Below are 13,921 nucleotides of genomic sequence, written 5' to 3'. Positions count from 1 at the left end.
CACAATGTGTTGTGGATGTCTAGAGTGGGAGTTTACAAATCTCACAGGATATGCATCTGCTTTGGGGTGTTCTTTTTTTTTTTTTTTTTTTTTGCGGTACGCGGGCCTCTCACTGTTGTGGCCTCTCCTGTTGCGGAGCACAGGCTCCAGAAGCGCAGGCTCAGCGGCCATGGCTGCCGCTCCACGGCACGTGGGATCCTCCCGGACCGGGGCACGAACCCGTATCCCCTGCATCGGCAGGCGGACTCTCAACCACTGCGCCACCAGGGAAGCCCTGGGGTGTTCATTCTGCCACAAAATGCCATTTGACTAATAGGATATTTTCATGAAGAACACAGCAGTGCCCATTACTCCCTGGCCACAATTATTTTTAAAGGCTATTTCTTTTCCAGTAAGGTCTTTTTGAAAACAAGTCATGTAGAACAGTGCTCTGGTACCAAAAAAGTAAGAACTGCCAAGTTATTTCCTTTGGCACAAATGAAGCAATGTATCAACAACCATCAAGGAAAATACACAGACAGCCAACCAAAAGGTTATCACGAGATGCTTTGACTAGCCAATTCACAAAGCAGAAGGAAAGCAGTATTCTTTTTGGAGAGAAATGATTATAAACTAAATCACTCGGTCTGAGAGCCAAGAAGTATGCATGAATCAAAAGTAAAGGAGGAGAGAAGAGAAAGAAAGGGGATGGGGAGCAGTGGAAGACACCTACGGCACAAGCAGCAGACATTCTATAAGCAGAGAAGAGAGCCAGAAATCAAGGAGAAAGAAACAGTTTTGAAGTTTGAGGGGACTGAAATAAAAATAAATTAGACCTTACTAATACTTAAAATAAATTAGATCTTAATAATGCTTAAAAAAAAAAAAAAAGCAGGGGCTTTTAAACCTGCTGCATTCAGGGCAAATTCAACAAGCCTAAAACTTCTAGCAACCAAAAACAGGGGAACTAACTTGTTGTACATGGTACAAGTAACCCCTAGAACCCAACCTGGCAGATAGAGAATTTTAGAAGTTTGTCTAAACATGGACAGGCTCCATCCAGGATTTCCTGAATTCCATTCAGGAATTCAGATGAATTCCTGAAATATAAGAAAAAACTTTTTTCAACAGTTTATTCACGTAAAAGACTGGTAAGTAGTCTGCACAGACAGTTTTGATGCAAACTTTGCTATTCTGGTTCTCTGCATGTGACAGAAGAGTAACCAACGCTGAATTTCTTCAAGACTACACTCTTTTTAAAAAAATAATAAATTTATTTATTTCTTTTTGGCTGTGTTGGGTCTTTGTTGCCGCACGCAGGCTTTCTCTAGTTGCAGCAAGCCAGGGCTATTCTTTGTTGTGGTGTGTGGGCTTCTCATTGAGGTGGCTTCTCTTGTTGCGGAGCACGGGGCTTCAGTAGTTGTGGCACGCGGGCTCAGTAGCTGTGTCTCGTGGGTTCTAGAATGCAGGCTCAGTAGTTGTGGCGCACGGGCTTAGTTGCTCCACGGCATGTGGGGTCTTCCTAGACCAGGGCTCGAACCCGTGTCCCCTGCATCGGCAGGCAGATTCTTAACCACTGCGCCACCAGGGGAGTCCCAAGACCACACTCTTAACTATCCTTGTTTATTTAATATGCAGTACAAGCCAGAGGAGGGAATGCACATTTCACGTTTTTTAATACAGCCAAGTAGGCTCTGAAAACTTAAAAGACTTTAAGCTGTTTCCAGAGTTCAAAAACCTTTCTGGGGGGGAATCGCAAATAGCTGATAAACTATCTAAAACAGATATGACAATATAACTGAGTACGATGAATTTGAAACCAAAGGGAATAATTTTGCTAATTAATTTTTTAAACAATTTATTCAGATTCAAAGTAGTCACATAGATTGAACAGCGACCGGAGACTGCACACATTCCCCACTGCATAAACCATACTGAGTAAAATGGAATTACAGGTTTTTAATAACAAGCTATTAAATGGAAAAAAAGTCACAATTTTAGAAAGGATGTTAAATCTAATGCATGTGAACCACATCTGAAGTTCTGAGTCTGCATTAGAAGAAGTCCTCATGTGTCTGTGAATTTCCAAATATCCCCCACCAGTGTGGCTCAAATTCAGGAGCAGGTGAGATGGGAGAAAGAACTCTGCTCAGGATCCCTATGATTTTGGAGGTAAGTTCGCACATCCCACATCCAACCTAAAATTTTAAGCAAGCCAACCTCTGGGTAACCTTTGGGTACTAAAAAATCTAAACTGAAAGCCACCAACAGTAACAATATAAAGGATGGATATTAGCTAACTGTTTCTAACGTGAAATTCATGGTAATCATACCTGAGGGCTTCCAAAGCCTTCAGGCTCAATACTGTATGACCTCACAGTATTGAGATCTTACCACAATGAAGGCATACTAATGTGTTCAGACTAGTGCTCTGGAAGTGATGAGAAAGTCAGACACCTAATATGGTGTATCAAGCTAGGTGAAAATACAATATACACAGAATGAGCAATACAAAACAGGCTATAATTATAAAGCCAATCTACAATATAGATACCAAGGTTTCTACAGGGACAATATGAGGGGATGTTTTCTCTGATTAAAATTGTCAGTAGATGACAATATTTAAAGGGCAACTATAAAAACTGAACATACAAGCAGAGAGTTTAATAAACTAAATCAAATATCTAATTATGAACAATATATATGACATAGGTAGTCTAGCATAAATGAATGATAAATATTTGACAAAAGTGACTGGGGATAAGAATTTTAGCACAGTTTTCAATTCAGTTCTCCCCTTTTAGTCATCTAATATGTATCAGCAGCATGAATATTGATAGCTTTCCCAAATCAGGGAGAATCAGACCACGAGCAAAAGGATGAGGACACTATGAATATAAGTTCTGGATGTCTGCAACGAGGGAATTTGAAGCAACACAACAAAAGGGTTCGTGTTAAAGGGGCATGAATAGGAGGGGGAATAGGAGTGAGGGGAAAGTGATTACTCTTTTGCCCCAGTGTTTCTAAAGCTTTATGATCAAGGCAAGTATATTTTTAGCATCTTTAAAGTAAGTCCAACATATTGCCACCTTCCACAACCTCCACTGCTACCCTTCTGGTACAAATCACCATCACCTCTCAGCCGGATCACTGCAATAGGGGTACCCTTGTGCCTCCAGAAGTCAATGTGCCACATAACAGCCAAGTTTCTCCTTTTAACTTTAAGCAGGAGCATGTCGTTCCTCTGCTCAGCATCTTCAAGGGCTTCCTACCTCATTGAGAGTAAAAGTCAAAATTCTTACGATGGGCTATAAGTGTCCTATCCAATTTCTGATGGACCTTCCAGCCCCAATTCTCTCTCTGACCTAGGCCCTACTCTCCTCTTCTTGATTATACAACACTCCAGGGACCCACCTGGCATGCTCCAGATTCAGGACCATTGCATTTTGTCTTCACCTGCCCTTTCTCTCACCCCTTTGATGTGGCTTATGCATTCACCTCTTTCAGATCTCTGCCCCAATGTCACCTTCTCATGAAATCTTTCCTGATCACTCTACCCAATGCTGCAACACCCTGACTCCTCTTTTCTACGTTTTTTCACCATCTTCCATACTTTATATATTTTGCTTTTTGTTTACTGTCCTTCTCTTTCTACAAGAATGCAAACTCCACATAAGGAGGGTTTTTGGAGGGCCACTTTGTTCACCACAGAATTGCCAGCACCTAGGAAAGTGTTTGTCTTATGATACATGCTCAGTAAATACTTACAGAATGAATGAATAAATGTCTATCTCTCCAAATACTAAACAGATTATCGGCTTTTTAAAGTCAGGCCCAATTCCTTTTTAATTTCTGTGCTCTCTGCCATCTCTAAAGTACACAGTTCATGCTCAATACATGTTAAATTAACCAACCATTTACCTGTATCCTAGCATAAGGAAACAGAATACACTATATAGAAAGAATTTTATTTTCTGTATGGCTGTTGGTAAGTGCACATTACTAGAAAACAGTGATGAAAAGGTACTTCATCTCTGCTCCCATTTTAACTGAGAAAGTTTTTTGTTCCTGTTATTGTTTTTTTTAAAGCAAATGATTGGGCCAAACACCGTGTTTTACATAGGTAGCCTTTTCACTGTAAAGTGAGATACATGTGAAATTAATTATAACTAGTAGAAGAAAATAACACAGCCTATAAATTTTATGTATAGTCTTACAGATCTCATTTACAGGCAAAGATCTCACTGACACAAAAGTAATAATTTCACAATGAGATGTTTATTCTACGGATATGTCCTCAAATTCTACTCTTGTAAGTAGTGGTAAATTTAGTACTGCTTATTGCATAGGAAAATGAAAGACTAATTACCTAACAAGAGCCAATGCTTCCACATCTGAACAAATAAAATCTTTGGGGAATGGGGAATTTTACTGCCCTTATCCAGGGCAATGCAATGGACCTTTGGAAAGTTTTAGTTATCAGAAAAATCTTGAAATCTATATGTACATCAAGCTTTGATTACTGGACATGTTATAATTATTTTATAATCATACAGATGATGTGATTAATAGAATTTTAAAATAATTTAAAAGTATTACTGGACTCAGAGTGGTCTGTTATTTTCTCAATCATGGATATTAGAATATTTTATATATATATAAATATAAATATAAATTAACTGATGTTAAAAGGGAATCCTCATATTCCAAAAGATTGGGAACAACCGCCCTAGGGTTTCCACATCATTCTACGTGTAATCTTTCACTTTCAGAGATAACATTACTTAATGGTTACATTAACAAAGTATGACGCAAGTATTACTACACAGTAGAAGGCATGAAGGTAATGTGTGGCTAAAATGCTTCAGGTCAGACTCAACCATAAAGGGACTGGACTGCTAAGCTTGATTTGACTCCACAGGAAATAAGAACCATCACAGGATTTACCAAGAAGGGTGGGGATGGTGGTGATGGATGTATGTGTGAAAACCAATGAGGTAACTGCACCTTCAAATAAACCTAACAGCACTGTGAAAGGACGGCTACGAGTGGAAACAACTAGAGGCTATTTTGTAATAGTCCAGATAAAAGCTGAACACTTGGACCACACAGCGCTGACGATAAGGTAAGAAAAATGGTGGACTGCCTTAAGTCTGTGAAAGGATCTGAAAAACTGCATTTAAGAGTGAGGGAAAGGAAATAAATTTAACATGAGAAGATAGGTGGACAGAAACCCAAGAAAAAATTCTTTTTTTATTTTATTTTGTTATTAGAAAAAACTGAGTTTAGCTGTGTTAAATTTGGACATCTGGAGGTGTTCAAGTAGAGATGTCCAACAAGGGTGTGAAATTAAACCTCAGAAAGAGATTGTACACAGAGTTGGAGATCTGGGAGTCAGTGGCTTAAGATGGTTAAAGACTTTAAAAAGTGAGAAGAAAAAGGGAGCGCTGAATAAAGAACCTGGAGGACGGGACTTCCCTGGTGGTCCGGTGGTTAAGAATCCGCCTTCCAACGCAGGGGACACGGGTTCGATCCCTGGTTGGGAACTAAGATCCCACATGCTGTGGGGCAACTAAGTCCACGTGCTGCAGCTACTGAGTCCACACTCGTCACAACTAGAGAGAAGGCCACATGCTGCAACGAAGAGCCCACATGCCACAACTAAGACCCGACGTAGCCAAAGATAAATAATTAATTAATTTTTAAAATAATAATAATGTCAAAAAAAAAAAGAACCTGGAGGACACCAAAATCAGACCAGCAAGCAGGAGTAAAACCAGGGAAGGAGGATAAAAGGAATATGAGATAAGATGATAGAATTTATTACAATGGTTCTTACGGAAAAATTAAAGATGGAATTCAACTGATGGTTAAGTTTGATATTTGATTTAGAATTAAAAACTGAGAGTTTAGAGAACACTTTTCACTTGGTTTCATGTTTACAGAAATATTATTTCCCTCTGATGAAAAATTTGTGAGTTCCCAGAGTAAGCCTTCTCCAATAGTCCCCTAGGCAAAGTTTCTGAGCTGGTGAGTGTATTCTTCCCTCACATACCTTCAACGAACTTAGGTTGAAGGTGACAAGTGGATACCTCACTGGTTCAAGCAATAACAGTAAGATGATGCTGATAAGCTGAAAGCCAACAACAGAAAATGAAGATCATTTTCTGGAAAGAAGGAATACATCTGCTTTGGTTTTTGATTACAGTCTACACATGGTTATTATAGAAGCCTAGAGGTCATGACAATACATACGTCTTTGCCTTATTTTTATGATAAAGATAAAAAGGAGCCCCCAACCTCTTAATTTTCTGCTCACATGGAAACTTTAGAACTCAAGGAGTCCGTTTCCATTTAATTCTATGCCTTAAAACAATCATCTCTTTATTTATAGCACAATACAATAACTGACTTCCATCTATACTCTTACATGGCTAAGAGAATTGATTAAGCTGTTTGGTATATTCTATTTAAAGTAGCAATGAAATATGATTTTCCTCAAAAATAGCGTATTTTAGCACCTCACATGTTGAATTTCAAGTTATTTGGGAAATTTCACTATCCACAACACCTCATTACCTAGCAATGCTACAGAGTTGGGCACCTGTCTTATCATTTTGCTACTAGTAATTCATTACCCATCTTACCAAGCCAGAAATCTGGAATTCATCCTAGAGTCTCCTTTTCTCTAACCTCCAAGGATTAATCATTCACCACAGTTAAGCAGCTCTCAAAATTTTTTCTCTACCCCCATTATCCCTTGTCCAAGTTTTAAGACATTAACTGAATTGACTCTGCCTCAAATTATAATGATCAGATTTGGGGCTGAGGTCTAGATATTTAACATCTTGTAATAATATATTCTGCCTGTGCAATACTAAAAGGCTGCAAAGACAGCATGCCAATGCGAAATCAAAGACATGCTCCTTCCCAAAAAGCACCTGCCTCTTAACGATGTCATTCTATCATCATCTTATCTAGGAAGACGTGCCTCCAGTTATTCCAAATGCTAAGTTCTCCCACAACCCATGGGCCTGTGTTAGATTTCCATCCCTTTTTTCTGCTTAACATGAATGGATAAGAAACAGTCTTAAGTTTTCAGAAGCACAAAAGCAGCAAAGCCCTAATCTCAATAAGGTAGAATGTTCATAAGATCTTGATTATATTATAAATAAGATAAAGGAACAAATCTATTCACATAATTATAATGAATTTCTTTTATAAGTTTTTACTTAGTCAAAAATCGCTTATTTAGCATTTTGCTATAATCCAAAAATACAATAAAAATTTAAAAAGCAAAACATTTTGTTACCTGAGGAGAGTCAAAAGGATATCGACTACTAAACTTAAATAGAAGTTGAAATTTTTCCCCTTCATATAAGGTACCTGGTGCACCTTCCATATCTACAATCCACCTAGAATAGAAAAAAAAAAAAAATTAAACTTCAGTTATAAAGGATTGGGGTGAGAAGGAGAAAAGAGAACACCGAGTATTCCTCTATGCCAGGCACTGGGACGAGAGTCATTCGTGTATAACAACACACTTCGTCCTCCCAACAATTCCAGGAGTAGGTATTTATACTCCTGGCCCTGTTTCCTTCTCTGACACTCCAGTTAAAGAGCCAGATCACGGTGAGACAGCTAACAAAGGACAGAGCCAAATTTTAACCCAGGTCCGGAAAAAACAACAAAATAAAACCCAGCTTGGGTGTGCTGACACCAAAGCCTGCACTCTTCCTACTCAATTTATGCTACCTTATTTTTTCAGACTATCTTTACAATTACGGAAAAGATTTTATACATAACATCAAACTAATCAATTGCCTTTCTGATATCAATTATTTTAGAAGCTAAGAGAGAAATCAGTATCAGCAATGACTACAGAGGAGTGTAGCTATCAGACCGATTTTCTCATCGGCATTCTAGAGAAGGCTAAACAGGAAAAAGGGAGCTAACTTGACATCGGTACACTTACTGTGATAGCTAGTTAAGGCTCTAGAAGGCCTTCCTTTGTCTCTCATTATGTTTCAATTGTTTAATAAAACCCCAAATAGATTTCTATGGCATCTATGTAAGCTTACTTTGTTTTCAAATATAACAATCATGAATATAAATCTGTTTATAATTATATTCTTATAACAAGAACTATCTTTTGTTCTTTAAAAAAAAAAAAGTGCGGGTAGAGGAATAGAGATTATTACGACAAAGATGACGGGGCAGAATTCAGAAGCAAAATGAGTTCCTAATTATATCCATGCCACTTATAATTATTGTATACCTGGTCAATTCCTGTAATCTTATACTTTTCAGGCATAAAAACTTATTATTTTAAATACAGGGAAACAAAAGGAAGATTGAGGATATACTGTTGGGGTTCTGTTGAGCACCTCACATATTATGGACTTAGAAATATGTAAAATAATAAATGTGCCTACTCTCTGAAAGCAATCAGGCTGGAACACATATAAACCCTTAAGAACATGGCCATTCATTTTCACAATGCACGCTAAATACCTTATATGGTAATAAAAGATGCAACCACAGACCCAAGAGGCAATATTTTACAGTAAAATTAGACAGATCTGTCCCTTAATTAGCTGTGGGGCCCTGAGTAAGCTGTTTTACCTCTCCTGTTTTAACTACTGCAACTGTAAAATAGGTATTTTTAAAAATTAACTGCTAGAGTTAAAAAAAAAGTCACCTCGAAGTGTTGTTGGAAAGATACATCACGTTACATATGCAAAAAACCTAGTACATTCCTGACATCAGAAGCAGTACACAGTAAATAAAATATAATGCAAAAGCTGCATTAAAAAAACAAAAACAAAAAACCTTTTCTCTTTAAAACTAGGTCCTTCCTCCTAATCAAACGTACAAGCTTTTGCACAGCACAGGAAACCATCAACAAAATGAAAAGACAACCTACAAACTGGGAGAAAATATTTGCAAACAATGCGATGGACGAGGACTTAATTTCCAAAATATACAAACAGCTTATACAACTAAATATCAAAAAAACAAACAACCCAATCAAAAAATAAGCAGAAGACCTAAACAGACATTTCTCCAAAGAAGACATACAGATGGCCAACAGGCACATGAAAAGATGCTCCAAATCGCCAATTATTAGAGGAATACAAATCAAAATTACAATGAGGTATCACCTCACACAAGTCAGAATGGCCATCATCAAAAAGTCTACAAATAATAAATGCTGGAGAGGGTGTGGAGAAAAGGGAACTCTGCTACACTGTTGGTGGGAATGTAAATTGGTGCAGCCGCTAAGGAAAACAGTATGGAGGTTCCTTAAAAAACTAAAAATAGAATTACCATATGATCCAGAAATCTCACTCCTGGGCATATACCCAGACCAAACTATAATTCAAACTATAGTTCATATTTATGAACTATATATGTTCATAGCACTGTTCACAACAGCCAAACATGGAAACAACCTAAATGTCCATTGACAGATGAATGGATAAAGATGTGGTACATGTACACAATGGAATACTACTGAGCCATAAAAAACAACGAAATAAGGCCATTTGCAGCAACATGGATGCAACTAGAGATTATCATACTAAGTAAGTCAGAAAGAGAAAGACAAATACCATATGGTATCACTTACATGTGGAATGTAAACTATGGCACAAATGAACCTATCTACAAAACAGAAACAGACTCATAGAGAACAGACTTGTGGTTGCCAAGGGGGAAGGGGGAGAGAGAGGGATGGACTGGGAGTTTGGGGTTGGTAGATGCAAACTATTACATTTAGAATGGATAAACAACAAGGTCCTAATGTATAGCACAGGGAACTACATTCAATATCTTGTGATAAACCATAATGGAAAAGAATATAAAAAAAAGAATGTATATCTGTGTATAACTGAGTCACTCTGCTGTACAGCAGAGATAGGTACAAAATTGTAAATCTACTATACTTCAAAATATATATATATATAAAAAACCAAAACAAAAAGATGTACATATATACAATGGAATATTACTCAGCTACGAAGAAGAATGAAATATTGCCATTTGCAGCAACATGGATGGACCTAAAAATTATCATAGTAAGTGAAGTAAGTCAGACAGAGAAAGACAAATATTATATGATACTTCTCATATGTGGAATCTAAAAAAATAATACAAATCAACTTACTTACGAAACAGAAACAGACTCACAGACATAAGAAACAAACTTATGGTTACCTAAGGGGAAAGGGGAGGGGAAGGGATAAATTAGGAGTATGGGATTAATAGATACACACCACTATATATCAAATAGATAAACAACAAGGATTTACTGTGTATAATAGCACAGGGACCTATATTCAGTATCTTATAACCTATAATGGAAAAGAATCTGAAGCTGTACACCTGAAACTAACACAACATTGTAAATCAACTAAAGTTAAATTTAAAACAAACAAACAGGGACTTCCCTGGTGGTCCAGTGGTTAGGACTCCATGCTTCCACTGCAGGGGGCACAGGTTCGATCCCTGGTCAGGGAAGTAAGATCCCGCATGCCACATGGTGCAGCCAAAAAACAAACCAACAACAACAAAAAAACCCCACCACCAACCAAAAAAAACCCCCACCAAACTAGGTCTTTCCTAGCCATGAACATTCCTTTTTAGCCTCACCGCCCACTCCCACCTACTATGCTGGGACAGTCCAAGAAAAAATCACAGGACTTCTCGGTGCCCTTTCGTTCTGTTTATAAGGCAATTCTTAGGACACATAATATACCATAAATTGACATGTGACCTATCCAAGCATAGCTCTTAAGGTCTTAAAGACACCTGCAATATATGGGAGAGATAGGTCAAAGAAGGCATACGTCTCAACATCATGCAGGATAATTTAAAACAACATTTTCCTAATTTAAAAAGTAACATATGTTCACTACAGAAAATTTACATAAGCATAAATAAAACAAAAATCACCCAAAGATAATCACTGTTAAAGTTTTTAGGGTACATTTCATTCTAGTCATTTTGCAGTTTCTATATCAATGGACTCCAAGTCCAGTAGAGCTGCATTAGGTGTACACTTACATTACATTACATTCAAATCATCAATGTTCACAATTCCAGTCACAAGCACACACGCCCCAGAGTAAGGATGATGAGAGAAGTCTCACTTCTTAACCTCCTGTGAATACCCATTGTTCTGTGATTCTAATGTTTAAAACAGGTATTTTTCACATTCATGGCTCCTAATCAAAGAAACAGCCATCTATGCCTCTCTGAAGGAAGAACTAGCTTTGTTGGATATATTAATACAGGATATATACCAATACAGCCTCTCTCAAGGGATGTTCAAAGGCAATTATGACTACACAAAATTTCTGCCTTACACGATATGATGGCTGTGGACTGTAACTCAAGGGGTGCCATTTTACTCTACTACACTGAGAAACCATTTCCCAACTTAACTAGTTCTAAGCCAATCTTTCTGTATCTCTGTTCCTTCCTTAGGACAGCGTATAGGTTATTAGGTCAAAGGATATGATACGCATTATTTTTTAAGGTCTACATGCTACCAAACTGTCTTCCAAAAAGCTTAACGTGCTTTCATCATCTTCGTTTACCCATATACCCCATCCCATATAATCCCACTTAAACAACAATTTTTTTTTTCTTTATTTTGGCCACACTCCACAGCTTGCAGGAGTTTAGTTCCCAGACCAGGGACTGAACCTGGGATGTGGTGGTGAGAGTGCCGAGTCCTAACCACTGGACTGTCAGGGAATTCCCCAAGTAATAAATAATTTTTTCAAAATAGGTCAGTAGTTACATCAAAACATTGCTTTTTTGCCCTATCTCTGATTGCTCTGATGTCTATCTTTTGCTTCAGCTTCTGCCGTGGCCTGATTAAAGAAACTAAAGAACTGAATAGGAAAAAGTATATATACAATAGTATTTTAAAATCAGTGTTTATTTCCTGTTAACTATATGCATCTCTTTCAACTAGATTAATATTTGGTTTGGATTTTCCTGGTGGTGCAGTGGTTAAGAATCCACCTGCTAATGCAGGAGACACGGGTTCAAGCCCTGGTCCAGGAAGATCCCACATGCCACGGAGCAACTAAGCCCCGTGCATCACAACTACTCAGCCCACAAGCCACAAGTACTGAAGCCCGCATGTCTGGAGCCCATGCTCTGCAACAAAGATAAGCCACCGCAATGAGAAGCCCGCGCACCGCAACGTAGAGTAGCCCCCACTCACCACAACTAGAGAAAGCCCGCGTGCAGCAACGGAGACCCAATGCAGCCAAAAATAAAATAAATAAACTTATTAAAAAAAAATTTTTGATTTGTAGTTCATCCACTTTGGAGATAATGCTTCAGTGGAAGGGGAGTCCTAAACACTAGACTGCCAGGGAATTCCCAAGATCTAATTTTTATAAGTCTATTTTCATATCCTGGAAGATAGTCCAAAGATAATAAAACTTTTCTGGTTCATTTACAGTAAATTATTTTAAAAGAAAAATTCTTGCCTGACAAACATCTCTAAGTGACAGGTTTATTCTGTAGCAAAGATGCTGTTTATTTTGGTAGTTACACTTTCGGCTGCATTGGGTCTTCACTGCTGCGTGAGCAGGGCTACTCTTTGTTGTGGAGCACAGGCTCTAGGCACTCGGGCTTCAGTAGTTCTGGCACGTGGTTTCAGTAGTTGTGGCGCATGGGCTTACTTGCTCCTCGGTATGTGAGATCTTCCCGGACCAGGGCTCGAACCCGTGTCCCCTGCACTGGCAGGCAGATTCTTAACCACGGCACCACCAGGGAAGTCCCAGTAGTTATAATTTGTGGTAGAAATATCTATACAAATATTTCAATTTTAAAAACGTAAGATGGTCCTTTAACTTTTTATAAATCATTGTGTTGTGTAGTTCCTCCCCACCCCCCAAAAAATAAAGGTTGAAAGTGGAAACGATTGGTACCTACTTCCTTGAAAACTATAGGGCTAGCTCTTATAGGATATTCTGAGGCAGGTTAACAAAGGTAAAGAGGAAAAAGATGAAAATGGAGTATAATCCACCTGTTTAATGATATAGAACAAAAAACAGTCACTTGTTTAATCATATAGAACAAATGCTTTACACTCTAAATGTGTGCTCCATTTTAAATCCTGTTTGAGATAAATGAAAAGTCAATTGAGAGCCATGAAAAGACATGGAAGAACCTTAAATGAATATTACTAAGTGAAAGAAGCCAGTCTGAAAAGGTTACACACTGTGTGATTCTAACTATATGACACTCTGGAAAAGGGAAAACTATGGAGACAGTAAAAAGATCAGTGGTTGCCAGGTGTTGCTGGGAGGGGACAGAAGGATGAATAGATGAACCACAGAGGATTTTTAGGGCAGTGAAAGTGCTGTGTGACACCATGATGATGATACATGTCGCTATACATTTGTCCAAATCCATAGAATGTATCAAGAGTGAACTGTAATGTAAACTACAGACTTTGAGTGATTATGACATGTCGGTGTAGGGTCATCAGTTCTAACAAATGTGCCACTCTTGTGGGGGATGCTGATAAATTAGAGAGGCTATGGCATGTGTGGGAGCAGAGGGTCCATGGGAAATCTCTGTACCTTCCACTCATTTGGCAGTGAATCTAAAACTGCTCAGTCAACTGAGAACCCAGCAACGTTTCAAAGAGATCGTTATAGAGCTAGATACTCTATAGTATCTATAATATGTAGTAATACACACTACATTTTCTTTTTTTTCTTTTTTCTTTTTTTGGCTGTGCTGTACAGCATGGGGGATCTTAGTTCCCAGACCAGGGATCGAACCCATGCCCCCTGCAGTGGAAGCATGGAATTCTAACCACTGGACCACCAGGGAAGTCCCCCATACTACATTTTCAAACATCAGTATATCCATTCAAACATCAACATACCCTTTCTTCATATTCCTG

General features: G+C 38.2%; 1 protein-coding gene across 4 annotated transcripts in view; it reads right to left on the bottom strand.

The window, feature by feature from the left end:
• UBE2W (ubiquitin conjugating enzyme E2 W) overlaps positions 1 to 13,921 on the bottom strand; it is a 76,147-nt gene that overhangs the window by 19,844 nt on the left and 42,382 nt on the right. For all 4 annotated transcript variants that reach the window (XM_067712042.1, XM_067712044.1, XM_067712041.1 and 1 more), the window contains exon 3: positions 7,292 to 7,394. In XM_067712042.1, the coding sequence (XP_067568143.1) occupies positions 7,292 to 7,394 (103 nt within the window). The remainder of the gene's footprint in view (positions 1 to 7,291; positions 7,395 to 13,921) is intronic.

The sequence above is a fragment of the Pseudorca crassidens genome, chromosome 17 (genome assembly GCF_039906515.1).
Source record: "Pseudorca crassidens isolate mPseCra1 chromosome 17, mPseCra1.hap1, whole genome shotgun sequence".
NCBI lineage: Eukaryota > Metazoa > Chordata > Mammalia > Artiodactyla > Delphinidae > Pseudorca > Pseudorca crassidens.
Note: the sequence above shows the minus strand (reverse complement) of the source record. Positions and strands in the feature narration are given on the sequence as shown.